Here is a 26724-nt window from a genome sequence, read left to right on the forward strand (position 1 = left end):
TTCTACGCAATACATAAAAAAAAACACAATGACATTAGCCAAACTTATATAGTTGAGTAATTGTAAGTAATTCTAAAACTTGTAACCCCAATGTAGACAACATCAAGATAATATTGGAATACATCTAACAGAATTTGTTTTATACAAGTACATAAACCCTTGTAAAGCATAAATTAACTTTGATTCGAAATCATACAAATAAAATGCACTGTCTGGCTAAAAGGCATTATGAGGCACATTCAAGCAAGCTGTTCTTCACGGTTGCACTCTTATACCCATTTGTTTTTATTTACCAGTTTTAGTTTGTCGATATAATGTACGAGTCTGGCAATCCGCAGGAGTCTCAGGACACGAAACAAACGCACTTTTTGTAGTAGTATCATTATCTCTTCGCTTGGCATATCAGGGGGTACTGTATACTGTTAAATAAAAATGCAGTTACCTCAGGTAAACGTGTTCATTTTAGGGATAAAATTAATACAATATCGCAGAGAACACAGGAATTTTTCTATTTTAAAAAAAAAAGTACTTTACTGCTGCATTAGATAACATTAGTTACTTGCAACAAGGCGTCTCTTACCTACATTTAAAAAACATATTTATCATCATTTCAAGTAAGCAACAATCACAGTCAATATACGACAGGTACACTGTATTACAAATATCAGCTCAGGATACAGTCTACAGGCCCAATCTATATAGCTAAATGAGCAACACCCAACCACAGACACATCCCAAACTGCAATCCAACATCTGCTCCCTGGGGGCTCTCTAAATGCTCCCCTCTTGAGCTTGTCATCTTGGATTAATATCACGGCAAACAAAACGCTCAAACACTGCGGTTGCCCCTTATCGCGCGAGAACATGATTAAATAACAATGCGCTAACCGATAACAGCAATAGGTCAGATAAGGTTCCCAAGCAAACATGGCGGCCAGGAGCGGCCGGTACTACGCACAGCAGTGACGGGAGACGGGGGAGCCATGTCAGAAATGACCCTGGCTAATGACCACCAGATAGGCCTAGTGAGGGCCTAGGGGAGGCCGGGGCCCGCTGCGTCTGCTTCCACGGGCCCCAGGAGTCCTTTCCTTCTCCCCTTCCTCTCCTGCTTCAAGCAGGCGTAAGGTTTTGACGCAGTGGCATCCTAAAAGTGACGCAGTGAAATCTTGTAGATTTCACTGCGTCACTTTTGTGAGGCTTTCCCGCATGGGGACGCCCCCCTGCATACATTATACCTGACGCAGGTATAATGTGATGCAGGGCTTTACAACGTGACGCATCTCCCTAGATGCGTCACGTTGTAAATAGGGCGCATTGTTTGCGTCAAGAAAAGTGACGCAATTGCAGGGCAAAGAGGCGCAAGGGGCTTGTAAATCTGCCCCACAATGTTTTATTTCTCTCCACCCCAAAGCTGCACTTAGAAATTGAAAAATGTCAGAAAAAGAGACGTTTCCAGCAAAAGTGCTTTTCTTTTTTTTTTCAAAATTTTTTTTATTGACTGGTTGCAAACACATCGCAGTTCCCCACAACCAGGAGATAGCTGCCAAGAAATGTACCACAGCAAATCATCAGCACTCCAATCCTTTATTCTGTCAACCCCACCTCCCTCCCCCAACCCTGCCCTCCCCCCCAACTCCCCCCACCCGGGTCCCTCCCCAGCCCCTGCGCAAGTTCGTCTCAGTTTCAAATAAGCACACACATACCATCGGGTGTACCATTCCTCATAATCGGCCGCCATCCTCCACAGCCAACCCTTCATCAGTGTCTGCTGGTGGCTCCAGCCACAGGCCCCTATAGTCCACCCACCTCTTACATATCTTGTAATGCTTTCTAGGGCAGCCTCGGGCCTCGAACACCGGACGCTCCAAAGCCATACAGAAATCCAGCCCCCTCTTCCACACTACAATGGGAGGTGCCCGTTCACACTTCCAAGCCCGAGCCACATCCCTTTTGGCGAGGGTAAGGCCTAAAAGCAGTAACTGTCGTTTGTATCGGTTGCCCCCCACCCCCTCTAGGACATGTAAAAGACCCAGTCTCGGGGTACGGGGAAGTTCCCAGCCAAGCACTTCAGACAGACAATCCCACACCCCTTTCCAAAATCTCTCCAATACACCACAGGTCCACACCGTATGCATCAGCGTACCCATCTCATACCACAATCTTTCCATGGTATAATACGCCCTGTAGAGGTATTTAAACTGAATAAGCCGTAGACGTATGGCAATGGCCGCACCTCGGGGCGCCTCAAGGGCCTCTCGCCAATCCTCCTCTTCTAGGGCACCAACATCCTTTTCCCAAGACTCCCGTAACTTGTCCAGGGAGGAGGAGCAGTGTACAACCAAGGTTTGGTAGATGCGGGATATTTTTTTGTCACCCAAGTCTCCCATGAATACTTTTGCTTCTATCGGACTAAAATCCGGCAAGGACTCCAGACCCGCCAGGCTAGGTGCAATGGCATGGCGGAACTGTAGGCATTTGAAGAACTGTGTACGGGGCATGCCATGCTCAGCCCTAAGATCCTGGAAGGATTTCAGGACGGTACCCGACATTACATTCCCCAGCGTGGATATTCCCATCCCCTGAAGCCCTGCAGGGACAACAAGGCCGGGAAACGACCATTACCCCATAGGGGGGTTTCTTCAGTTAACGTATCCCACCATCCCATCCGACGTAGTGCCTGCCTCCAGACCCGAAACACCACTTGAGTAGCCTGTGGTAGCCGTCTCTTCATCTGTGCCGAATACCAAATAGCATGTAGGGCATCAGACCCCATAAGATAACGCTCAAGTGCATATGCTGGGTCATCCCTACCGTGTTTTTTCTTTTTTGGATCCATTTCACAGGGAAGCAAATTAAGAAGGAAAGAGAAGGTAATGCCTGTTTCTTGAAGTTTTGGTTTTCACTAAATGAGGAGCAGACAGAAAGAGAAGGAAGAGCGGGAACAAAGAGAGGGGGGCAGTTGCCAGCAGCAGGAGAACTGGACACTGTACATTGACTGTCTCTGACTCAGGCTGGGGTTAATTCCACACGGCCATATCGGCCCCAGCAACAGAACTGGGCCCCTGCCACAAAACGGGCCCCCACCCCCTTCAGCCTACCGGGGGATTGCCTGGTCCTCGGACTTATCAGTTCGGCCCTGGGCAGAGACACATGCCAGAACCACCTGCTCCTCATAAAGGGAACCCCTGAAAAAGAGATATCTCCCCTGAGTGTCTGTCCAATAGGGAACCCTGCGATTGATCAAGATCGCAACCCCGTGGAATCCCCTTAAGAACCCAGAGTGAAACACTTGAATGTAACCATAATGGAGAAAGAATAATGCCTTTGTCCCCATTAAGTGCGTCTCCTGCAACATCAGGATATCTGCGTGAGAGCGTTCAGCCTTTTTGGAGGATGGGCCCTCTTTTGACCTTATCCAAAGCCCCCCTGACATTCCAGCTGACTATCCTGAGAGTACGGGGTGGACTCGAATTCTATGCGGTGGAACCGCCATCAAAGACCCATGCAACTATGATCAATGGGAGATTGAACACTCGGTGTGTATGGTGGCTCTGTACAACTGTGACATAGTGCAATCAGAAAACAAAAACCACCCAACCGCCCCCCCCCCCAACCCCCACTCTATTCCTCAAAACCACTGAAGTATCTGTCGCAACAAGGGCAGCTTGCGGACCCCATCGGATGTACCCGGCCAACCACCGCCAATGGATCCCCAACTTCCAGCCCATTAACAGCAGGCGTTCCATCTGTCAAGTAAGGTTCGGCAAAGGCTCTGGCCCTTATTCGTGCTCCACCAGTCTGGGCAAGTAGTGTTAAAATCCCCCCAGCATGGGGTGTCCCAGCAATGTCTATGAGGCTGCGGTCCCCTGCTTGGGCCTCAACGCGGCCCTGCTAGGATCATTGCAGGATTGGGATCGATGTCTGGACCTGGAGCATCTATTTGTCTTGGGTTTAGGCTTTGGTGGCTTCCGAAACACATCACTGGACGAGGAGTCCGATTCCCTCCTGGGCGGCGTTTGAGGTCGAACTTTGACCTTCTCATCCCTCCAGTGAAAGACATCCTCGGGCCAATCAAAGAAGTGGTTGTGTGAAGCAAGGGGATGGTTTTGGCGGGTGTCAGGAAGTCTGGTGCTCTGCGTGTTCCCAGAGTGTGAAAGGTCGTTGGGTAGTTCAGGTCGGTGCAAGTCAGGTCAGGGGAACAAAACCAGCTGAAAATAGCCCCTGGGTAGACAGAGATGAGGATCTCTGGTCAAGTACAATGTAACAGTGTCCTGTGCACACGAAAGAGGTATGTAGTTCTCAGGTGAGAACCAGGATGAGATTTGTTCTTTAAGAGAAGTAATGTACTTCGACAGAGTGGTCTTTTGAATAAAAAGTTTTTAATTTATCTGCATGAAAAATCAGTACAAACAAGAGCACAGAAGCCGACATGTGTTTCGTCACACCGTGTACGGGTGGTGACTCATCAGGGCTGGGAAGGAAAGGGGTAAAGGATAAAAGGTGTTAGGAGCGGTGGGCATGACAAATGTGACTGTAGTGCTGGAATGAACGTAAAGTTCCTGTGGAGACCCAATATTAGATGGTGTGAGCATATAAGGCAAGCCACGTAGAGAATATGTCAATTCAATTAAAATAGATTATAAAAAGGCAGAAAAAGAAAATTGAGAAAGAAAATTAAAATAAAGGAGGTAGGTGTAAAAGGAAAGTAAAAAACCGTTGGTGACGTGATAATCATGTGTGTTGATAACACTGGTATATCAATTAGATACTAACAGTCTGTAAGGAACAATACATGTGGGAGGTACCTAGAGGTAGAGAGAAACTGGTACACTTATAAACGGTCTACACAGGTGCAGCGTGACATGGAAGGAAAGGGGTTTATAGGAACAAAAGGCATTGACAGGTGAAAAGATAAGGCACAGATATAGGTAAAACTGGTAATCATGTAAAGTTCCATGTGGTCATGCATAATTAGGTACACTGTGCATCTGAAAATACTGACGGCGAAAAGGCAAATTTGTATGCTTGGCGGAGAGGAATGCGGCGTGAGAAAAAAGTAATGCCCTCGTGAGGGACTGAGGTTGAGCCATCATGAGGTGCTCACAGTAAACATTCTAACAAGTTGCACAGGGCTAATACTTGGCAAACCCGGAAAAACCGACTGTACATATTCTAACAAGTTGCACAGGGCTAATAGATAGCGTACTCTGAAAAACGACTGGCGCGGGGAGTGGCAAACACGGTGGGTGTTGAGACATTGAGAGCGGAGTTCCTAAGAGAAGACAGAAAAATATACAATGGCGCACAACTGTATAAATACCGTCAAGGTCTGCCTGAGCATGAAGTCAAAAAGCGGTAACCTAAAAGAAGACACATTTTAAAACAACGTGCAAAAGAAAAAGCAACGTAGAGCTCTCAAAGAAGTTAGTGTGTGAGTGGTAAATCACGAAGCCTGGCCGGGTATAGCAAGGCATAAGGGAGCTTCAGATCCTGTAAACGAGCCTTAACTACCAAAAATGACTGTCTCTTTTGTTGAATCAGCCTTGTGTAGTCTGGGAACACAAGAATACAGGCATTGTCATACATCAATGGCTCAGCTCTGGCCTGCTTCAGAATAACATCACGGTCAAGATAGTTCAAAAGTTTGGCTATGACAGGCCTCGCCCGGGCCCCCGGTGGCGGCTTCTGTGCCAGGGCTCTATGGGCACACTGCACCACAAAGCAGCGGGACAAGGACTACGGAGGAAGCCAGCACTAAAGCCAGACAGTAAAAAACCGTTCCATGTCACCCCCCTCGGTAAAATCAACAAAGCAGAGATTGTTCCGTCTAGCTCTGCCCTCTGCATCTTTCCCTTGTGTCGCCAGGCCCCGCTGAAATGCTTCCAACGAGGTAACTTTTTTCTGTAGAGAAGCGATGGTATCCTCCACCTCAGAAATCCTGGTATAGGCCTCCGTGATGCGCCCCACCGCATTACGCAAATCCTGCTGCAGGAGCATGACCTCCGAGTCGACTGCTCTGATTTTGGCATCCAAGGCATCCGTGGACTGTGTGATAGCCGCCATGAGAGCTGCGTTATCTGGCATGCCGCCAGTCGCTCCTCCTTGTTCAGTCACAGCAGCCCCAGGGCCAGTGAATGTATCCAGCGTGTTCTGTTTGGCAGAACCTCCCCCCGTTTTATCCCTCGTCATGGTTGCCCCTGAGCAGCGTATCCTCCCAGAAAGGGCACAAAGAGGGTGGTAATTTGAGAGTGTTTTGCGACTGCAATTCCGGTCACAAAACATTCATGCAGACGCAATTAGGAAGGGAATGCCCCTTCCTAATTGCGACTCGCAATTCCTAAATAGCGAGTCGCAAATAAATTTCGACTCGCTATTTAGGAATTGTACATGCCAGTAGTGATTTTGCATGTGCAAACAGGTTCACAAACCCGCTTGTGCATGCAAAATCACGTCGTATATCTGGCCCAATGCCTTTTATTTATCGGTTTTGATAATTTACACATAAGTAAAAGGCATTGTCTTTTACAATGCCAATAGTTCAAACTCTTGTAAATGCAGGACCTATTTCACTTCAAAGAAGCGACCACCATTGTCTCAGGCTGCTTTGAAAAGGAATGCACGCATGGCGCACTGAAAGGTGGCGGAAAGCATGTTGTGCCTGCAGTAGGAGAAACTCATTAAAGAAAATAGTGCTTACAGACTGATTAAGACATACTGTGTAACAACAGAAGTGCCAGTCCTTATGGAGGTCACAAATGTAGACAAGGGGGTACTGAGAAGGGACTAACAAGCCTATTAACAAATCAGAAGCCAGCATTTACAAAGAAAAATAACACAAGCCAATGAAAAACATTGGGCGGAGAGAAGACGGAGCTTCAAGTCCATACTCGAATACAGCATGCCTCGCAGAGCAGTGCATGCGCTACCCAGGCTCGACCTAAAAAAAACGACCTGAGCAAAGTGTTCATCTGAAAGTCCTGGTAGTGACCTGAACCTGTTCAGAGTGAGAAACGTGAAGAGCAAGTAATGAATGGCAAAGCAAACAGATTCTGGCTTGCATTTTGATTTCTGATTAAATATTAAAAAGTCTGTTGCAAAAATGATTACTTTCTAGATTGAAGGCAGCGAAGCGGATCTAAAATGTCATGGTTTTGTGTACTTTTGTGATGTAAAAGCAAGTACTCCAGGGGAGACTGAAAGATACCCAAAAGCATACGGTGAGACAAAATACTTCTTTGGTTGGAGCCAGTTCTAAAGAATTAGTACCAATAGGTACTGTATACAGATGCGCTGTCAAGCTAGAGCAAAAATTCTTAAACAGGGCCTGTAAGCAGCAGGCAAAGTGAACAGTAAATAAAAATCTGATCATTTCAGACATCCAATGCCAAAAATAAAAACTATGCCAAAGAATAATTCAGAATTAACATGTTTAAGTCAACACTGGCAAAATCTGATCACTGTTCACACATTACACATGGCTCTAAAATCCTTAGTAAAAACATCCTCCGGTAAACAAGCTTTGCTCTGGCTTCACGTGCGCAGGAAGACCCGAGGTTAGATATTTAACTTCACAAACATTAGGAAGAACCAGCTGCAAAACATTCACTCGACAGTTACTGAGCACCCAGATGATACGAGGGAGCAAATGCCAGCAACTCAAAGCCTACAAAGGCCACTTTGGAAGGCAGTTTTATAATATACAGACTCCTGCAACTGCAGGCATTTGTTTATTTCCTGTTCTACAGAACTAAGTGCACCTGGGTTGAGTACTGCACGTAATATGCCATTGAAAGAAATGTAGCTCCTTCACTCAAAGTACGTTGTAATGACTCTACTGTACTGAAGGGAGGAGAGCACAAACGGCACGCATGGCTCGTCTTTCTTAGAATCTGCAGGAAGTAAAGAAGAACAAGAAAGAAGTAAAGGTCTGCAGCCATTGGCTGCCCTGTCAGTAGAGCCACACACCCGTGTGAAAAGCAGATCACATCTTCGGGTGGCTGCTTGAATTAGGAGAGAAGGACGGGTACCCCCGATGGGAGTCAGTGTGACACTTCAGAGAGGCACGCCTCTCACACAGGACAGCTTCTCTGACGGTGTGCAGTACAGTGGGCATAGCTCACAGGTATGCCGCAGGCATGGAATCTAAACACAGTTATATTTAAACAAGATTACTTTTAAAGAAGTCCGTGGCATTACAAAAGGCAACTTGGCCCGTTAAACTAGTATTTTCCAACATGGCCGAACCGACAACGAACTGACAATCATTCTCAGACTTTTAAATTGTATATAATACATTTTCTTACTTAGTATTTACACGGTTGCAAGTAAACCCAATGTCCTTTTATTTTATAAGAATGTATTTTTTTTTGTGTTTTAAAACAATTGTTTCAATTTGCTTTTAAAATCGCATGTAAGTTATATTGCAGATGGTTTTAAGTAACTGTGCAATACAAAATAAAATAAATACAAAAAATACAAAAAAATACAAAAAGTCCGTGACTGTATTAAAGATTTAACCCCACCCGGTAACAGAGTCTCCTGGTCGTTTCCAGGAGGCCGCAGCTCCAACCGGGGGTGTATCCTCTCTTGACCAAACAGTTTGATCTTCAGTCTAACTGTGTGGGCCTCGGCGCCCGTACGCATCAAAACCAGGAACAAATGAATGTATGCCTTCCCCTGCATTACCCGCTATATAAAACTGGGTACCTAGAAAAACGTCTTTAGAAGACTTATTTCAGGAAGACATTTAATTGAGATAGTTTCTTGATGGCTTCTTTGGATGGGGCTTTATGAATCTGTGCTAAGCACTTTGAAGGTGTAATAAGCTAATTATGGAGCACTTTGTAAATAATATAGACAAATGCGTAACGCCAACCTCTACAGCCCCTTCGGTGCAGGCTGGTACCACCCTTCACGAGGGCCCCCCCATTCAGCCTATGAATATCTGTGACCTAGGTGAATCTCTAGTGCCCCATTAATTTTAGCTATGTTACTGACCACAAACAAACGTAGCACTTGCTGGCTCAGCCCTATCATATTGAGGCGAGTGGAATAGTGTGATGTAGGTGTGGGGGTGGGGAGGGAGGGGTACATTTGAAGGATAGTATATGATGCTGGATTTCAACAAAAAGTGAATAAAGTGACGCTCCCGACAACTGCGAAATGAAGGTATGTTTTCCGGGACACCAAGAACATGCAGTGCTGTAAACCTGTTTATAGAGAGGGGGGACACTAGGAGCTGATTATTAGGTCCAGTGACCCTTTCTCCCGAAAAGTAACTAGTACACAAAGGGATTCACTGTTCATTGTAGAGGATGAAAGAGGAAGAAACTTTTGTCGTGGGCTACTCTGTGGGGGACAGTGTGTCCTCATCATAATGCCCTCACACACCCAAAAGATGTCATGCTTCATTATTTGGGCTTTGTTCCTCATCGGGCCGGCGCAGCAATGCCGTACAGGTCCCCCAAAGGGTCTCTTTATTGGTGATCTTTTGATGAGAAGCCGTTTGGGTGCGTGGGTGTAAGTGACAGTTTAGTCTAAAGTGGTTTGTTAAAAAATGACTGGAGGGAGAGTGGATACTATTTGGGTGTATGACGGTACAACGCGTACCGTCACAACGCATCCCTTTACCACGCATCCCTTACAACGCAAGTCGTTACCACGACTTGCGTTGGGGGCGCGGATTTTGAATAGTATAATTTACTATTCTAACACCAGTCCCCGTGGACCCTAGGGAAGGTGTTGGGATAGTAAATTTACTATTTTTAATCCTTTAGCGCCCTCCAGCGCAAGTCGTGGTAACGACTTGCGTTGTAAGGGATGCGTGCTAAAGGTACCGCGTTGTAAAAACTTAGTGGTAAACGATGTTTACCATACTATTTATTAGGATGATACTTCTGTCATTTATAAAACAAAGTGTGTGGTGCTGCTCTAGGGGATATTATGTCCCTCTGTAGGTGGGTATATGTCCCTAATGGACCTATATAACGGTCAACATGTTTCGCGCTGTATGTGGCCTCAGAAGGAGATCCAAAGCGCTTCTTCAGGAACAAAAGAAGGTCAATTTTAGTATCAGTGGAGGCCTGAACTAACCAGTGTCACCAAGTTTGTAGAAGGGAGTAGCATTTCTGAAAAGAAAAAAGTGTAGGTCAAAAGTATGGTAGCATTAATATCTTGTCATGATAGGTTATATTGTCCGGGTCATGCACTGGAGGGCCTGGTGCGCATTACCCTTAGCGTGAGTATTATCGCTATAGGTTTGCATAAGTGCATGTATAATAACAGTAATGTGAATAATTAAAACACTTTTTCTCAGGATAGGGACAGACATACATAATAGGTATAAGACCAATGATTAGATTGTGCCAGTGTAGTTCTTTATCCATACGTTTACTTGGTTGTTCATACAGTACCTTTAGGTAAAGTATCTAGGTTGATGTGACTCTATGAAGAGGCTCATTCATAAGGTAAGCATATGAGCCATAGCTGTCTAGGTAAATAATTCCGCAAAATAGGCCCCACCATTGACGGCAAACATCTAGACACTGTTGTCTTGTTTTTTACAAAATACATCATGTTTCTCACCCCTTGGTATTAGAGTCAGGACCTCACTGAGATTAGTGAGGGTACTCGGGAACTGTGAAATGAGAGAAGGCAAAATAAATAGTGTTAAGAGGCTTCGTTGTATCCCAATGTAGTAGTCAATTTTTGTTGAGAAATAAAACTGCATTGTTTTGAAGACTAAGAAAACGTGATAGCTGTTATACATAATCCAGAGACAATCCCTGCATGCTAGAGGGATTTCCCTGTACAGTTAGGGGGTGTCGACATTGCACGGAGTTGTCAGGCTTCGTTATGATTTACTGGTTTTGGAGACCTGTGGAGAACGACACAGAGCTCTGCTTGGACGTATGTGGCTTCATAGTACCCCGCTTAGCTGGTCAGAAAAGTTCTAAGTGGGTCATTGAACTATGCATACAGCCAGACCTTCCTCACATGTTTGGCAGGTTTTATACAAAGGAGAGACAGTATATTATTAATGAGGCTTCGTTTTAAGAAACAGATATTTACAGGCTAAGCGCTCGTAAAAACCTGAGAGATGATTTCTTGCATACTGAAAGTGTTTTCCTTTCTATTTTACTCACGGTTCTCCCGTAGTAGCAGGGCCGATCCACCTGCGTGCCTCTCCCTGTCTCCGCCGGTAATGGAAAGGTTGGCCCCTGTCCCTTATATAGCATAGGTGTGTTCAAACAGTGGGTGAATTACGCGTTAATGGGAGAGTGGGTGACGTGATGCGTGGACGCCATCTTGGGGTGCTTGAGTGAAAAAAGTTCTTGATATTTATTGTTATCAAGATATTGTTAACAGCGGGTGTCCTATAATCAATTTTTAATTTTACTTAAAGTGAGGGTTGGTGGTTAAGATAGTAAAGACTTACTAGTTGATCTAAGCAGATAGGTTTATAGAGCACCAGTGCCATCTTTGAGTGGTGTAGTTGGCTGGTTGATGGTTTGACAATGGGCACCATGTTTGAGTGAATTTGTGATATGTTATCAGTCACTATATGTGTAGCCCCATTTCTAATATTCTACGTACACAGTTTTATCCTCAAACGGAGTGCCTGAAGTAGCCCGTATTCTGGAAAACCAATATATGTGTGTTTGTGTTTACACATCATTATGGTAACTTTGTCTGCAGAATTGGGACAAATAGAGGTTGATGGTGAGGTGGTCATTAGGCTGCACTACCTCAAGCGCCAGGACACCTTTGGGTAACAGTAGCGCTCTATAAATCTTTATAACATAACATAATCCTAACTGCTCAACTCAGGTTCCACACATCGATAGCGCCAGGACACCTTCGGGTAACAGTAGCGCTCTATAAATCTTTATAACATAACATAACATAACATCCACGGTATTTTGTCATTTAGACCAAGGGTATTAGTCTGTAGACGGCAGACCCATCTTTGTTCTTTTTGAAATAGTGCCCTATTAGACCATGAAGGATTGAACTCTATGACAGTCCAGGTCATTTGATCTGGTGTATGTCCTGTCTCAAAGTAGTGTCTGCTCATTTTAGAGGTGTTTTTCTTGCACAGTATATTACTTCTGTGTTTGTTCACTAGCGCCCTCACGGCTCCGGTTGTCATTCCTTTATAGATGAGGTTGCAAGGATATTTTACCAAGTACACACAGTTTGTAGTATTACAGTTTGTACGTTTCTTCTGTGTCCACTCCTGTTTGTTTAGCTGTAGAGTTGTGGTATGTGTTGTTAGGGGGCAAATATTGCAGGTTCCGCATGGGTAATGCCCTTTGACTTTTGGGAGGTCCCACAGTGTCCTTTGGTTGTCCAGTTGTTTACCCTGTGGTCTTGTGTGCACAACCATGTCTTTAATATTCTGTGTAGGTCTGAAGGTGAGTCTTGGGCACTCCAGTTGCATTCCTCCTGCGTGCAGGATGTGCCAGTGTTTTAGTAGGATTTCCTTTACCTGATTTGATTGTGGTGTGTAGGTTATCACACAGGTAATTGTCTCATCCTTTGGTTTTTCAAGAGTTTCTAGTAATGCTTCCGGTGATTGTTGCGTGTTTTTTTTTTGCGCCTTCTTAATGACTCTCCGCGGGTAGTTCCTCGGTTCCAGGTTGCTACCTAGTTCTGCAGTGTTTTGTAATCCGTGGTATTGCTGTAGTTTCTTCTGAGCCTCAGAAATTGTCCAAATGGAAGATTCTGTCTCAAGGCTTTTATGTGATGGCTGTCGTAGGTTAGTAAACTGTTTAGGTCTGTAGGTTTTTGTATGTTTTGGTGAAAAGTTTTCCATATTGTAGGATGATTAATAGGTCAAGGAAAGGGATCACTTCACTTGAGGAGGACAGTGTAAATTTTAGGCAAGGATCCTGTTCACTAATACAGATGTGGAATTCCATGCAGCATACTTTTGTGCCTGTCCATAACATGAGTATGTTGCCTATGTAACGTTTCCACTCTTTTATTTCTGGTTTAAAGGGGTTGGAAGCTGGTAGAATGTGTTCTGCCTCAAAATGGGCCATGTATAGGCATACTAAGATCGGCGCGAAAGTGCTGCCCATACAAGTTCTGTGGATTTGTTGGTAGTGTTGATCTTGGAAGTTAAAGAAATTATTCTTTAGGGCTAGTTCTGCGTATTACAATTTTTTTTTACTGATTATGGTGTAGCGAAGTAGTGGTTCCTTAGACTTTCTTCAACTATTCTCAGTGTAGCTTCTTGTGGAATGTTGGTATATAACGTTTCCACGTCGAGTGTCACTAGCAGGGTGATTTCCTCCGGTCCCCTCATGTGCTCAATTTGGTTGATGGTTTCTTTTGTGTCTTTGAGGTAAGATTGAGTCGCTTGTACTAATGGTCATAGGAAGTGGTCACAGTATTGGCTGAGTGGTTCAAAGAAAGAGTTTTTCCCAGACACGATTGGTCTTCCAGGTGGTGGCATAATGTTTTTGTGGATTTTTGGTAAGATGTAGAAATATGGGGTCGTAGGTTCGGAGTTCACTAGGAATTCTGCTTCATTCTTGCCAATCCATCCATTTTTTTGTGATTCAGTAACTGAGATGGTGATTCTTCTTGTGAGAGAATCTGTGGGATCTGTGCCTATTTTTTGATAGTATCTGTTGTCTGCCAGTTGTCTGTGGCATTCATTATTGTAGTCGTCAGTATTAAGAATGACGATTGCTCCGCCTTTCTCTGCAGGTTTTATTGTAATTGTCTGATCACTGTTGAGGTCTTGAAGGGCTTTCTTCTCTCTTGTATGAGGGGTTGTTATAAACATTTTTTGGTTGTAAGCCATTTATGTCTCGTAATACCGCCTTTTACATAGGTCAGTATCTCAGTGTTGGTCACTGCAGTGGTAGGCGTGAATTTTGATGGGTTACCTAGGCCTGTATCTGCCGTGGTCATGTCCGTCTTGTTCGTGTCCAGCATCTGGAAAAAGGATCTCAGACGTAATTTCCAAAAGAAGGTGTGTAATTCACCAGTGAGTCTAAACGGGTCCTCTCTGGGAGTAGGGACAAAGCCTAGTCCCCTCTGTAGGACTGATTCCTTTGTTGGTGTTAGGGTCCTGTTCGACAGGTTAACCACTAATTTTTCTTGGTTTGGCTCCTTGTCCTGCGTAGTTCCTCGTCCTCCGACCATTGAACTTGTCTTTGCTCATTTTTTCGCCTGCCTCTTCCTCTGCCCCTGCCTCTGTTCCAAAAAGGAGGGCGTTGTTGTGGTTGGTAGAATGGGTGAGGTGGTGGTGGACCATGATAGCCAGGATACCATGGTGGTGGTGCCACTGGGTAGCCTGCTTACGTTAAGGGGAAAGGTTCAATTCTGGACCTAAGAGGTTGGAACCTTTAGCCAAATAGTTAAACAACAAGATACCTCTAGGACCATAAATTCATACTTATTTGAAGCAATTTGGAATTTTTTCTTATCCAAGGCAAACTCAATTCATGAGCAAAAAGAAACTTCCTACTATTTATATTTGTGGTAGAAAAACACATATATTCAGTCCTTTTCTAAATGAAAAGCAACACAAAACTTACTTTTGAGTTCGATGTATTCTTTTCACATCCATTTTTTCATTTTCTTTTTTAAAAATCAAGTAGCATTCAATTTCATAATGTCACATGATTATGTTATTTTTGTCATGTTTGTACACACAATACTATTGCAAAGACAAATTAAATCATTTACAACAACTCTGCAGTTAGTAAGACACAATCAAATTACAGTGCATGTTATATACACGGTGAAGCAAAACACATTTAAGCTTTTGTGATCCTAATCCTACAATTGCTATTCATTAGGGTAACACTAAATATTACTCCTTAGTGTGTTTTTTTTAAAGGTGGTCCTAAAAACGATCTAGGCTCAGATATTTATTCCCCAAAGAATTCTTGTTTGGCCTCTAGTTTCTTTTTGGCCTAACAATGAAAGTCCTTTCTTAGTACTATTCTTTTTTAGACATTCTGAGTCCTGTGCAGGGGAGAAAAGTGAATTGTATGGGTGTGCCAACGCGTTTCGACCTTCGTGCTGGGGACCAAGAGGATTTCAAAGAAGGTCTTCCTCAGGGCTGGGACTTGGTGATAGGATTATATATAGGATTATCTATCAATACCCAATTGTTTGTGATGTCATATATACATTATCCTTTACGAATTTGTGGCATACCTAATCTCTGTTGGAGATGTCGTAGTCAAAGGTCTTTGTTTCATCTTTGATGTTTGATCATCTGGGGACACTCGGATTCTGTTTTTCTGGAGGATAAGACGATATTACATCACTCTTTTTGCCCATTCTTTCAAAATCATTAAGTCATCTCTACGATAGTCCTTAATGTGTTGGGGGTATATAGCTCATGATGTTAGTTTTACATCCGCTAGGTATATTCAAGTAAATTCTGCCATTTCCGTTACAGTGTCAAAGTTAGTTGATCCTTATTTTGCACAACTCATGGGAGGTGAAGACTGCCTTAGTATCTTGCGTCTTCTCGGGAGGAATTATTATTTCGTTTGTGCACAACTTTTTTGTGTTCTTTTAGCGTGACATTACGGGTAGTTCATACCTTCGTCTCATGCCCCAATCAACTCTCATTTCCGCCGCTCACACCCTGTTGTACAATGTGGGAGCTTTTGTTCCGTTTTGTTGAATTCGTTGTGCTTGAGGCTGGAAAACTTTTCCGATTTCCTTCTCGTTTCTCGTCCGAGTCGCTTCGCCCGTTACACTCGATCAAAAGCTCATTGGTTAATTGTGTGCGGATACGTCAGCTCTTCATAGGTCTATTTAGTACGTCTCGCATTGTACGTCTTTACGTTTCCCTTCCTTCTTCCTGATTCTTTCAATGGCGGTGTCCCTGGATTGTGTTGCCTGACTTCCTGGTCTTTTTATTGGCTGTGCGCTGCGATAGGCTCAGTATCGATTCCGTAAGTCTGATTTGTTGTGTTCATCTTTAATATTTTTCTCTGGCACTGTCCACATTCATTATGCCTGACTTCCTGTTTATGTGTTGCCATGAGAGGCAATTTTATTGTTATGCTCATGTCGCTATTGTTTGACTGGAACATGTTTTTGATGGATCCCGGTGTGAGCTTCGTTCATTCTCATTTCAATGCCATGTCGTTATGGGTGGTAATGTGGACTGGGCAAGCGATCTTATGAGTGCATGGTCCCTTTGTTTCTGTTGTAAAGTTTTTTTTTTGATTGATGATTATGTTGGACACTCATGTCTCATCTTGCATATAGTCATAACTTCTAACTATGTATCCCACATATTTTTGCTGCCGTGCCCTAACATGTTTTCTGCAAGGTCATTAGGGGGGGGAAGGTGGGGGGCAGAGGGGGGGGGGGGAAAGGAGGGGAAGGGGGTGGGAGGGGGTACTGGCATTCCCTTTACAGTTCTGGATGGGATCTTCTTGCTGCTTGAAGGATTGGACAGAGATTGGCTAAATGCAGTGTTCAATCTCTGATAGTTCATTTAGTCCGTTCTCTGTGGTCCCAAGCCTTAGAATCATTTTTGCTTCCTCACACAATAGACGTTTCTCAGGGGCACGTCCTTTGATTTGTCTGAGGACTGTCCATTTCATCTCATTGCTATTATGATTTAGCTCCATCCAGTGTTTCACCATAGGTGCTGTCCATACTCTGCACTTAATCCTAGATTTGTGCTGTGTTATCCTTACTTTTACTGGTTGTATCGTCTTTCCCACGTATGCCATACCGCATGGACATATGATACAGTATACCACTTTTGGGGTATTACAGTTGGTAAATTCTTCATGGCGAATTGTCTTGTTTCCATAGATGAATTCTGAGCCTTCCATCGTGTAATCACAATTGATGCAGCTTCCACATCTGTGGTGGCCTTTAATTGGAGGGAGAGATAGCATTGACAGGATTGATGGTTGCGTTCTCTTTTCGTTGGTGTTGGCTCGCACCAGCATATCCTTAATGCTGCGGTTCTTTTTTAAAGCAAATATAGGTTGTTCTTTAAATTCCCTTAGGTTTTTGACAATTCTCCAGTTTCTTCTGATTATCTTTTTGATCTCATTCGTGGATCCTGAAAATGTGGTGACACAGACCAGAGGCGTATCCTTGTTTTTATCTTTAGATGTTGATAGGCATTCTCTGGGGGTATACCATGCCCTCTTCATTGCTCGTTTGGTCATCTTACGTGGGTAGTTTCTCTGTACTAGTTTTTCCAGTAGGATTTTTGCATTTGAGAAATAGTCTTCCTTTGTTGAACAGTTCCTTCTTATACGGAGGAATTGGCCGTACGGCAAATTATCTTTCAAATTCCTCTGGTGAAAGCTGGAATAGTGTAGCAAGGTGTTTCGGTCAGTATCCTTGGTATGTAGAGTGGTAAATAATTTACAATTTTCCTGTTTGATTTTTAAATCTAAGAAGTTGATTTCCGATTTGCTCGATGTCAACGTAAATTGTATGTGTGGACTCCGTTGGTTTAGCCAGATGTAAAAGTCATTCAGTGCTTTCGATGATCCCCTCCACAGCATTAGGATATCGTCTATATATCGATGCCAAGATTTTATATGGCCATCGAACGGATTGTTGTTATAAATCCATCTTTCTTCATAGTCGGCCAAAAACATTATGGCCATTTCTGGCGCAAAAGGGCATCCCATAACTGTCCCTTTGGTTTGGAGGAATTGCTGGCCATTGAATTAAAAAAAGTTATACTTCAGGCATATTTTATCGATTGGGTAATTGAACATTCCTGGACCGCCTTGATTGTTCTTCCAGCTTCCATTCTTAGAATTGCTAATTGATATCTTTGATCGGGTGGAGGTACTGGATCCATCGTCAGATGAGGTGTCAGTGATGTTAGTCACATAATCCTCCTTCGTGTATGGATATATCTTCTCTCCCTCAAAGTTCTTGATATATTTCTGTTGTTTCATTATTTTCTTCTGTAGAAGGTATTCTTTATGATCATTCATTTCTGAATTGATCTCAGCAAGTAGTGCTTTCCAAGCAGATTTGCTGATTGCTGTCTTCAATGCATTTTCTACAAAAGCCCAAATGATGAAGCATGACATCCTTTGGGGTGTGTGAGGGCATTATGACGAGGACACACTGTCCTCCACAGAAGTAAAGTCCACATTTGTAAAGCGCACAATCACCCGTAAGGGTCTCTAGGCGCTGGGGGCCGTCGGGAAGATTAAGCGAGCTATTGCCCAGAGTCACATGGTGCTGGGCTAATCTGCCGCCGGAGCCGGGGATCGAACCGTGATCCCCAGATTCCAGCGTCAGTCGCCCTGGCCGCGGCGCCACACCTCTCCCACAGATAGAGTAGCACACAACATAAGTGTCTTTCTCTTTCATCCTCTACAAGAAACAGTACGAGTGCTGTAAACCTGGCCAAAATCAAGTTAAATATTGACAATTTGCACAGAAAGATCTGCCGAGCAGGAACAAAACAGCAGACTTTCAGTAAGAGCTTGGGATTGTTTCCACATGTACCTTTCCCCACCCTCTCACTTCCTCCGAGTCCGGTTCTCTGATTAATGGCTCACAAGGATCAGGTTGTCCTGGGGTATCGGCACATACTTTCCTGAAGTCAATAAACTGCATGCTCCTAAAACGATTTATGGAGAAGAATCAAGAGGGGTCTGTGGGTCGCAGATGGGAATGGTGGTACGAAAAAAGATTATTTTTTTTTTAATCTTGAAAAGGCGTGGCTAAGAAAAAACAAACGGCTGCATCTTCTTTAGAAACAGGAGACACCACCCGTTTCCCAAAGAATGTATATCCCTCAGTTTTTGCTCCCCGCCCAGCTTACTTGCACTGTCGGTCAAAAGCCATGGCTGTGTTTTCCAGCTTCTGCAGCCAATTAGCAATGCACGCAGACTGGGCGAGCCAAACTGCTTTAATCGAATCCCACAGTGAGAAATGTTCTCAGCAGATGCCCTGCTAGCCCTCGCTTAAAAAAACAAGTATTTGCAATGCAATCGCAGCACTCGTGCTTTAGCTATAAATATCGTAAGCTAAAGTGTGGGTGCCCTGATTGCTTCAATAGTAAAGAAATAGAAAACATTTATTTTTCTATTTCTTTACTTTTGAAATATGTGAGGCACCTGTGGTTTAGCTTGAGATGTTTACAGCCAAAGCAGGAGTGCCGCAATTGAAACCAAAGTAAATAAAGAGAAAAAATGGCGGATGTACGTTTATTTTCTCTTTATTTACTTTGGTTCCAATTGCAGCACTTGCGCTTTAACTGTAAATATTTTAACCTAAAGCATGTGCTGCGACTGGTTCAAAAGTAAAGAAATTGTAAAAAAAAGATTTGTTAAATTTTTTTTTACTTTTGAAGCAATCGTGGCACCACAATTTAACTTAAGATGTTTACAGTTAAAACGCGAGTGCGGGGATTAAACCAAAATAAATAAAGAGAAAAAAAGGCATGCACCCCTGTTTGCCAATGCAACTAACCATAATAAAGGTGCCGCTACCATTATTCCTGCTGGGGTGCTGTGATGGATACGTTTTATGACGAGGCTGAAGCTGTTGCCTTCCCCATGCTGCAAGGAACACTCTGAATGGGGTGGGACGTAGCACATGGGGGAGTGGGAGGTGCTGCAATGACTCATGCCTTTTCAAAAACAAGACTTTCAACAAGCCCAATCCCCCATAAAAGGAAGCCCAAAATGGGAGGAACAGAGGGGAAGGCAGTACTGACACAATTGTGGCATTAAGAGGAGATGGGAAGGAGGAATGATATATTTACATGTTAGCAGCTTTGCCTCCAAAGCTGAATACAGGCAAAAAGTAACAGACAGAAAAAAAAGTCCCCCCAAGAACACATAAAGAGCAAAAGCAGAATGAGACAGTACTTAGTCACTGCTGCATGGAAGGAACAGAAGGGAAAAAGGAGGAAAAAAGAGGCAGAGCTGACCACTAGCAAGCAAGGATTTCCAAAGGACACTGAAACGAGCCAATCAAAAGCAGGGGGATGGCTTTAACCCAACATGAGAAATTACAACAGGTCTCGAATGCTCGACCTAAAAATGGATTAGTTCAGTGAGTGCTGCGCACTTGGTCTTGGTGGTTCCGAGTCATTGGTGGTAAATCCAGGGGGATAATCTCTAGGTGCCTTTGTTGTCATTAGTGTGGTGCCAACAGTGTACCAACTGATTGTAGCGGCACTTGGTGAGTCGACGATCTTCTGTGTACGAGCTTGCTTGTAGCTCTGAGGGAGATGTGGAGGTGGTTTTTAGAGGAGCGATGAGTGTCTGAAATACATGATACAGGGTTTTAAGTTGTTGTGGTGGGTTGTGCGTTGTGACTGAAGCTTGTGGCTCAAGTTTCTTTGGGGATCCTCTGCAGCTGTGCCTAGTGGTCGTGGCATATTTGTTCTGTTCTGGTTGGGTAGCTGCAGGGAGTGGTTCAACCAGGTGAGTGAATGGGCTTGTCCAACTTGATATTGGAGAAGTCCTGTCTAACAATCTTGTAACCGGGGAGGATGACTGCTACAATGTATGAAGCGGATGCTGAGTTTAGCCAGGTCTCGGTGAGGAAAAGTAGGTTCGCAAAGAGGTTTTGTTGGCAGCACCAAACTTCTAGTGGCATAGTTGGCGAGTGACCGGATGTTGAGTAGTTGGCAGGTGAGGGTGTGGAGTGTGTTGTGCATTTTGGTTCCGTGCTAGGTGTGGTTGTTCTTGCGATGCATGGTGGGAGTGGAGGTGAGAGGCTGTGGATTGGGGGAAGTAGTCAAAGGGTGGGAGAGATGCTGGAGTAGCGGCTGGAGATGCAGGAGGACGTGCCTTTGGTTCTAGGTGGGAGAGGCCTGGGGACAGCACTGGGAAGGACATCCAGTATTCATGTCAAAGAGGGGTTTGGGCGAGTAGCATCTTCTACTGCGGTGGGTGGGTGGTGGACCAGCAGGGCCGGACTGATAAGTCCGGGCACCGGGCAATCCCCCGGTAGGCTGGAGGGGGTGGGGGCCAGTTTTTTGGCAGGGGGCCGGTTCTGTTGCTGGGGCCGATATGGCCGTGTGGAACCGACCCCTGCCTGACTCAGAGACAGTCAATGTACAGTGTCCAGTTCTCCTGCCGCTGGCAACTGCACCCCTCTCTTTGTTCCCCCTATTCCTTCTCTTTCTGTCTGCTCCTCCTCATTTAGTAAAAACCAAAACTTCAAGAAACAGGCGTTACCCTCCCTTTTTCTCCTTAACTTGCTTCCCTGTGAAATGGATCAAAAGAAGAAAAACACTTTTGCTGGAAACGTCTCTTTTTCTGACATTTTTTCAATTTCTAAGTGCAGCCTCGGGGTGGAGAGAAATAAAACATTGTGGGGCAGATTTACAAGCCCCTTGCGCCTCTTTGCGTCACAATTGCATCACTTTTTTTGACGCAACAGCGGCGCAAACAATTTACAACGTGACGCATCTAGGGCGAGGCGTCACGTTTTAAAGCCCTACATCACATTATACCTGCGTCAGGTATAATGTATGCAGGGGGGCATCCCCACGCAGGAAAGCCTATTAAAAGTGACGCAGTGAATCTACAAGATTTCAGTGGGTCACTTTTAGGAGGCCCCTGCATCAAAACCTTACGCCTGCTTGATGCAAAATGCATTGCTGGAGTTGTGTCGTGCTTGCGACACGACTCCAGCAATGCGTGACTTTTTCCCCAACAGATGCGTCAGAATTTCTGACGCATCTGTCAATCCTTTGGCCGGTGCGCCGTATTGTAAATACGGCGCATCCATGGTGGTGCAAGCATTTTTTATGGTGGAGCAAGGAAAGAAACGCATCTCTATAGATGCGTCATTTTCTTGTAAATCTGCCCCTCAGAATATGAAAAATAACTAACTAACTTACAAACTAAAGCAAGAAAGGGTGTTTGCAAGGTGGCCAGATTGATTTATTCAAGCCTAAACCCATTAGCGCCACTTTACAGTGTATGCCAGTGAAGCGCTACTTTTGTTTTCTCATCTCTGAACAATACTTACCATGGGTGGGAATGTGCACTATTTCTGGTGGTACTGAAATACCTGCTTGATGGGTGAATTGGAAAACGAAATATGTACAGCGGCTTTATGTTCACAAACGTGGTCTTTTTAAACCATACAGCTTATGTTTTGTAAGGATATAAGCAATGGGCATTGAAATGGTCCCTTCTACGTCCTGTAGTCATGGTCTTAACTTTTCAGTCACCCCAAATGACACTCACTAAATTCTGAATAATGAGTGTAAAAAGGACACCATGTTGTTTCCTGCTTACATTTCACATGCTTTACTTAACCTTGTATTCCCTATGAGTGTTTGCTTTTTCTAGAATGTTGTTAATTTTTTTTTTAGGCAGCATATTGCTCTTGTCTAGTGCGTGATTTGAATTGTGCCACATCCAAGTGTTTATAGCGGGCACAATTAAGTTGTAGCTGAAGGCAGTGCGAGTTTCTCTCAGTGGGGCAGTATGGTGTTCAGTGGGGAGAGCTGGGGGCACTATGGTCGGAGCTGCTGAATTTGGAACTGGGGAACCAGGTTCAGCCTTCATGACCAGTCCACAAGACCACTCCCCCTGGGGGAACACATTCCCATGCTAGACCTTAGAAGGCCCCACAAGACATTAGAAGCCCTGGTGTCTTAGCACCAGCAGGTGTACCCTAGCAGTGGCAAGTGTGGGTTAACCCTGTCCGCCACAATTCATTCTGAAGTTCACCTTCAGTCTTGCAGGCAGGCCTATGAAGCAGCACATCATAGAGTGAAAGTGACACTGTCACTGAGGTCAAAGGACCCTTGAGCAGGGTGGCTCCAGGGCAGTGGGACCGCACCAGGCGCTGACCAGCCACAGTCCATGCAGGTAACAGCAGTGGGGCAGAGGGGCCAGGTAAGGGGTAATTTCGAGGGATGATGCAGAGGGAAAATTAAATAAATAATTAATTTTCCCTCTGCATTGTCCCTCGAAATCCCCCTTTACCCGGCCCCACCACCCACCGCTTTTACCTGCACGGACTGCGGCTGGCGCTGACTTCAGGTGGGGGCGTCGTGTTTGCAAGTATAATATGGTTTTAAAAGCACTCCTTCCTGGCCTCCAACAATTTTCGGCAACAATAAAAATGTCATGATAACTCCAGTGATTCATGTTCTTAGTAGAGACAGAAGGTGTTTAGTCTAGTGGACGTTTTGACTCATGGAAAGAGGGTTAATTTGCCTGCTGCTAAGAACATGTGCCATACAGATCACAAAGTGCACATAATGTAAATAGTCTAACTGCAACAAATGAAACTGGTCCTAGGATGCTTGTTTCCAGTTCAGGGAGGACCTGACCTGGCAGTTCGGGCTGGACTGTTCCCATTGGGCACAGGGTCAAGACTGAGTTGCATATGGCTGGATTCAAACTGGAATGGGCTGGTGAGCAAAAAAACAATGGATTTAGGCCCAGATATCTGTACTTGGGTGAATGCCTGAGATTGTTCTGTGTCTCCACTGCAGCCTGTCCTGTGGTCAGACCATTTTTTAATTAATTTTGCGCTGCTTTCCACTGCTACAACACGGACGAGGCCTCTAAGAGACACCACGAGGGCCTCTCGGCCTTTTCACCGGATCTCTGCCGATATGCTGTCTGATGCCCTCCATAGTTTCCCTTGTCACCTTTCTGGTAATCTAGAGGAGAATCTTACTCTCTTCCGGAAATGGCTTACGGCCAGACTGGAGGTGTTGGTTCCTGAGAAGAGGGCTAAATCCACTGAGAGGCGTATATCTGCCCCATGGTTTACTCCTCATCTGAAGGCCTTACGCCAGGATTGCAAGAAGGCGGAAAGGGCCTGGCGGCGTGTCTATGATCCAGCTGAGAGATTGATATATAGAGTGGCAACGAGATCTTACCACAGGCAGATCTGGGATGGAAAAAAAGCTTATCTGGAGCGCAGAATAGATGAGGCCGAAAACGCCAGTAAAGAGATTTTTAGAATTGTAAAGGATTTTACCTCTCCCTCCCTAAACATTCCTTCTTATACGCACTCAGAGCTCTGGATAAATCAATTAGCTGAGTTTTTGTTAATAAAATCAAATCCATTCAGGACTCCTTTCTTCCTACCTGCCCCTTGCCGGATGTTAGCTGTCTGTCTTTCCTGCCTTCTCTGGATGGGAATGGTCCCTTTCTTTGTGAATTTCCCCCTATGTCCCCTACCATCTCTCTGGACCTTTTGTCACGGTTGAAGTCTGGCTCGCCGTTGGATCCCTGCCCGGCGAAGTGTCTGGGGAGAGTGGCGCCAGTCCTTAACACCTTACTGAATCCACTCCTTAATTCCTCTTTGTCCACTGGTGTGGTCCCTCAGGCCTGGAAATGTGCCTTGATCTTACCGCTGATTAAAAAGCCTAACCTAGATCCCCTCATTCATGCGAACTACAGGCCGATCTCTCTCCTACCTGCGCTGGCGAAAGTGACCGAGAAGCATGTGCATCGGTCGATCTCCAATTTCATCGAGGAGAACGACCTCCTACACATGTCTCAATCTGGCTTGCGTGCTAATTTTAGCACGGAGACTGCCCTTCTCGAGGTCACCGACGCCATCAGGGAGGTTTTAGATTCAGGAGGCAAGGCCATGTTGGTTATGCTTGATTTGTCAGCGGCGTTCGACACCGTTCCCCACGAAGGCCTCCTTTTAAGACTCTGGGAAATTGGCTTACGTGGGACGGTGTTGAACTGGTTTAAATCTTTTCTTACCGGCCGCCGGCAAACGATCTGGACGCCTCCTTATTCCGCCGATATGTCGCCGCTAGAGGTGGGGGTTCCTCAGGGTTCCATTCTTAGCCCCATGCTTTTTAACATCTTTATGGCCCCTCTGGCGGTGGTGGCGGAATCCTTTGGCTCCCAGATCATATCCTATACTGACGATACCCAGCTTCTGTTCACGTGTGACAGGGGCGGGGCTTTCGACGGCACACGGATTAGGGACTGTCTAGGTGCTGTCTTCGAGTGGTTCCGGCGGCATGGCCTAAAATGCAACTCCGACAAATCGGAGCTGCTCTTTTTTGGCTGTACCCCTGATCCCAGCTGGAAGGCCTGGTGGCCACAGGATATGTTTCCCCCGGACAATGTCTCCCTCAAGGCGAAAAACCTTGGAATTCTGATTGACTGTGACCTATCTTTCAGACCCCATATCATTGGGCTTTCAGGGAAATGCTTTGGCATTCTCAGGATGCTTAGGAAGTTTCTTCCTTTGTTGTCACTCCACCACAAAAAAACCATTGTGCAGGCCCAGATAGGGTCGCGTTTGGATTATGCGAATGCCCTCTACTTGGGTCTAACTAAATATCTTTTGACCCGCCTGCAAGTGGTGCCGAATTCGGCGGCTCGAGCCATCTTTGGGCTCCCGAGACGGCCCAGCGCCGCTGAGTTACTCAAAGCATTACATTGGCTGCCCATCCCCAAGAGAATCTTATTTAAAAGCCTGACCTTGGCCTTTAAAGCCCTTCACGGTGTAGGCCCCAAGTACATTGGGAAACGCCTATCTTTCTACCTGCCTAGCAGGGCTTTGCGGTCAGCTTCTTTGGCCAAAGTGGTTGTGCCTGCCATCAAGCGCTCCAGAATAGGAGGCCAGTCATTCCGTTATCTGGCTCCGCGGGGCTGGAACGAGCTACCTCTGTCTCTAAGAAAGACTAACAGCCTTCTCGCTTTCAGGAAAGAACTGAAAACTTGGCTCTTTGCTTAATAGTAGCTTTGGTTCTTCTTAGTTTTTAGCTGCTGTGTTGTCACTCTGCACTTTAGTTCTCTTCGCCAAAGCGCCGGGATGCTCTTGGGAGTAGCCGTGCGCTATAGAAGAAAATAAATAACATAACATAACATAACATTCTGTTCATCAATTGTTGCATTTGCATTATGTAATAAAGGTCAGTGGGTTCCTGCTTTAGCCAGAGAGGCCCTATTGTTACTTGCAGTTAATACGTTAAAATCCTAACATAGAACAGTGTGCTATTAACTGTCATGTAAGAGCTGCATGCAAACTGCAAGGTATAAATTAGAGTGTTATGTTTTTTTCCCCAGTCTTTAATTATCCTAATGTTACAAAAAAGGGTTCATTGGAGTAGAAATTAATTCTGATTATTAAAGAGAACCCCCAACCATGGTATTACGTTTTAAATTGTGAGTTTGTGTTTCTCCAGACCAATCACTATTAACCACATCAGCGCGGCGCAGATTCCTGCGCTGTGCTGAACGTTCTAATGAGCCAACGGGCTCATGACGGAGCGGTTCCGTCATGAGCACAGGCCAACCGACGCTCATGACGGAACCGTTCCGTCATGAGCATCGAAGGGGTTAAGCTATGCTGTTTACCAGGATGGTTGTCATATGACTCCTACACCTTGTAGTCCTTTTTCTTATGAAACATTTCCTATACAGTGATTTACACACGTATGATTGATTGTCTCTGTGTAATATGTGTGACATAAAGCACTCTGACACCCTACACGGGTATAAGAGGTGCTGTATATTTTCTGATACTTTATTATTTTTACATTTTTACACATGCTAACAGCCTCTGCAAAGATTTTTACTTATTAGTACCAGTGGAACATACAACTGCAGCAGTGAGAAAGGTGACCAGTCAGTCTTTTCATGGGGCCCTCCACTGCACAGCAGCACAAGTCACATTTCTTAGTAACGTTTGATACATTTGAGGTATAAACTATTTATTAGTGAGAATCGTCCGATTATGCAGCAGATGATGTAATATGTGGCAAATATGACAGAG

General features: G+C 44.8%; 1 protein-coding gene across 6 annotated transcripts in view; it reads right to left on the reverse strand.

The window, feature by feature from the left end:
- Positions 1 to 26724, reverse strand: part of LOC144771467 (potassium/sodium hyperpolarization-activated cyclic nucleotide-gated channel 2-like) — a 1987727-nt gene that overhangs the window by 1020256 nt on the left and 940747 nt on the right. For all 6 annotated transcript variants that reach the window (XM_078655897.1, XM_078655894.1, XM_078655895.1 and 3 more), the window contains exon 4: positions 294 to 419. In XM_078655897.1, coding sequence (XP_078512023.1) covers positions 294 to 419 — 126 coding nt within the window. The remainder of the gene's footprint in view (positions 1 to 293; positions 420 to 26724) is intronic.

This window comes from Lissotriton helveticus, chromosome 8 (assembly GCF_964261635.1).
Source record: "Lissotriton helveticus chromosome 8, aLisHel1.1, whole genome shotgun sequence".
In the NCBI taxonomy this organism is placed as follows: Eukaryota; Metazoa; Chordata; class Amphibia; order Caudata; family Salamandridae; genus Lissotriton; species Lissotriton helveticus.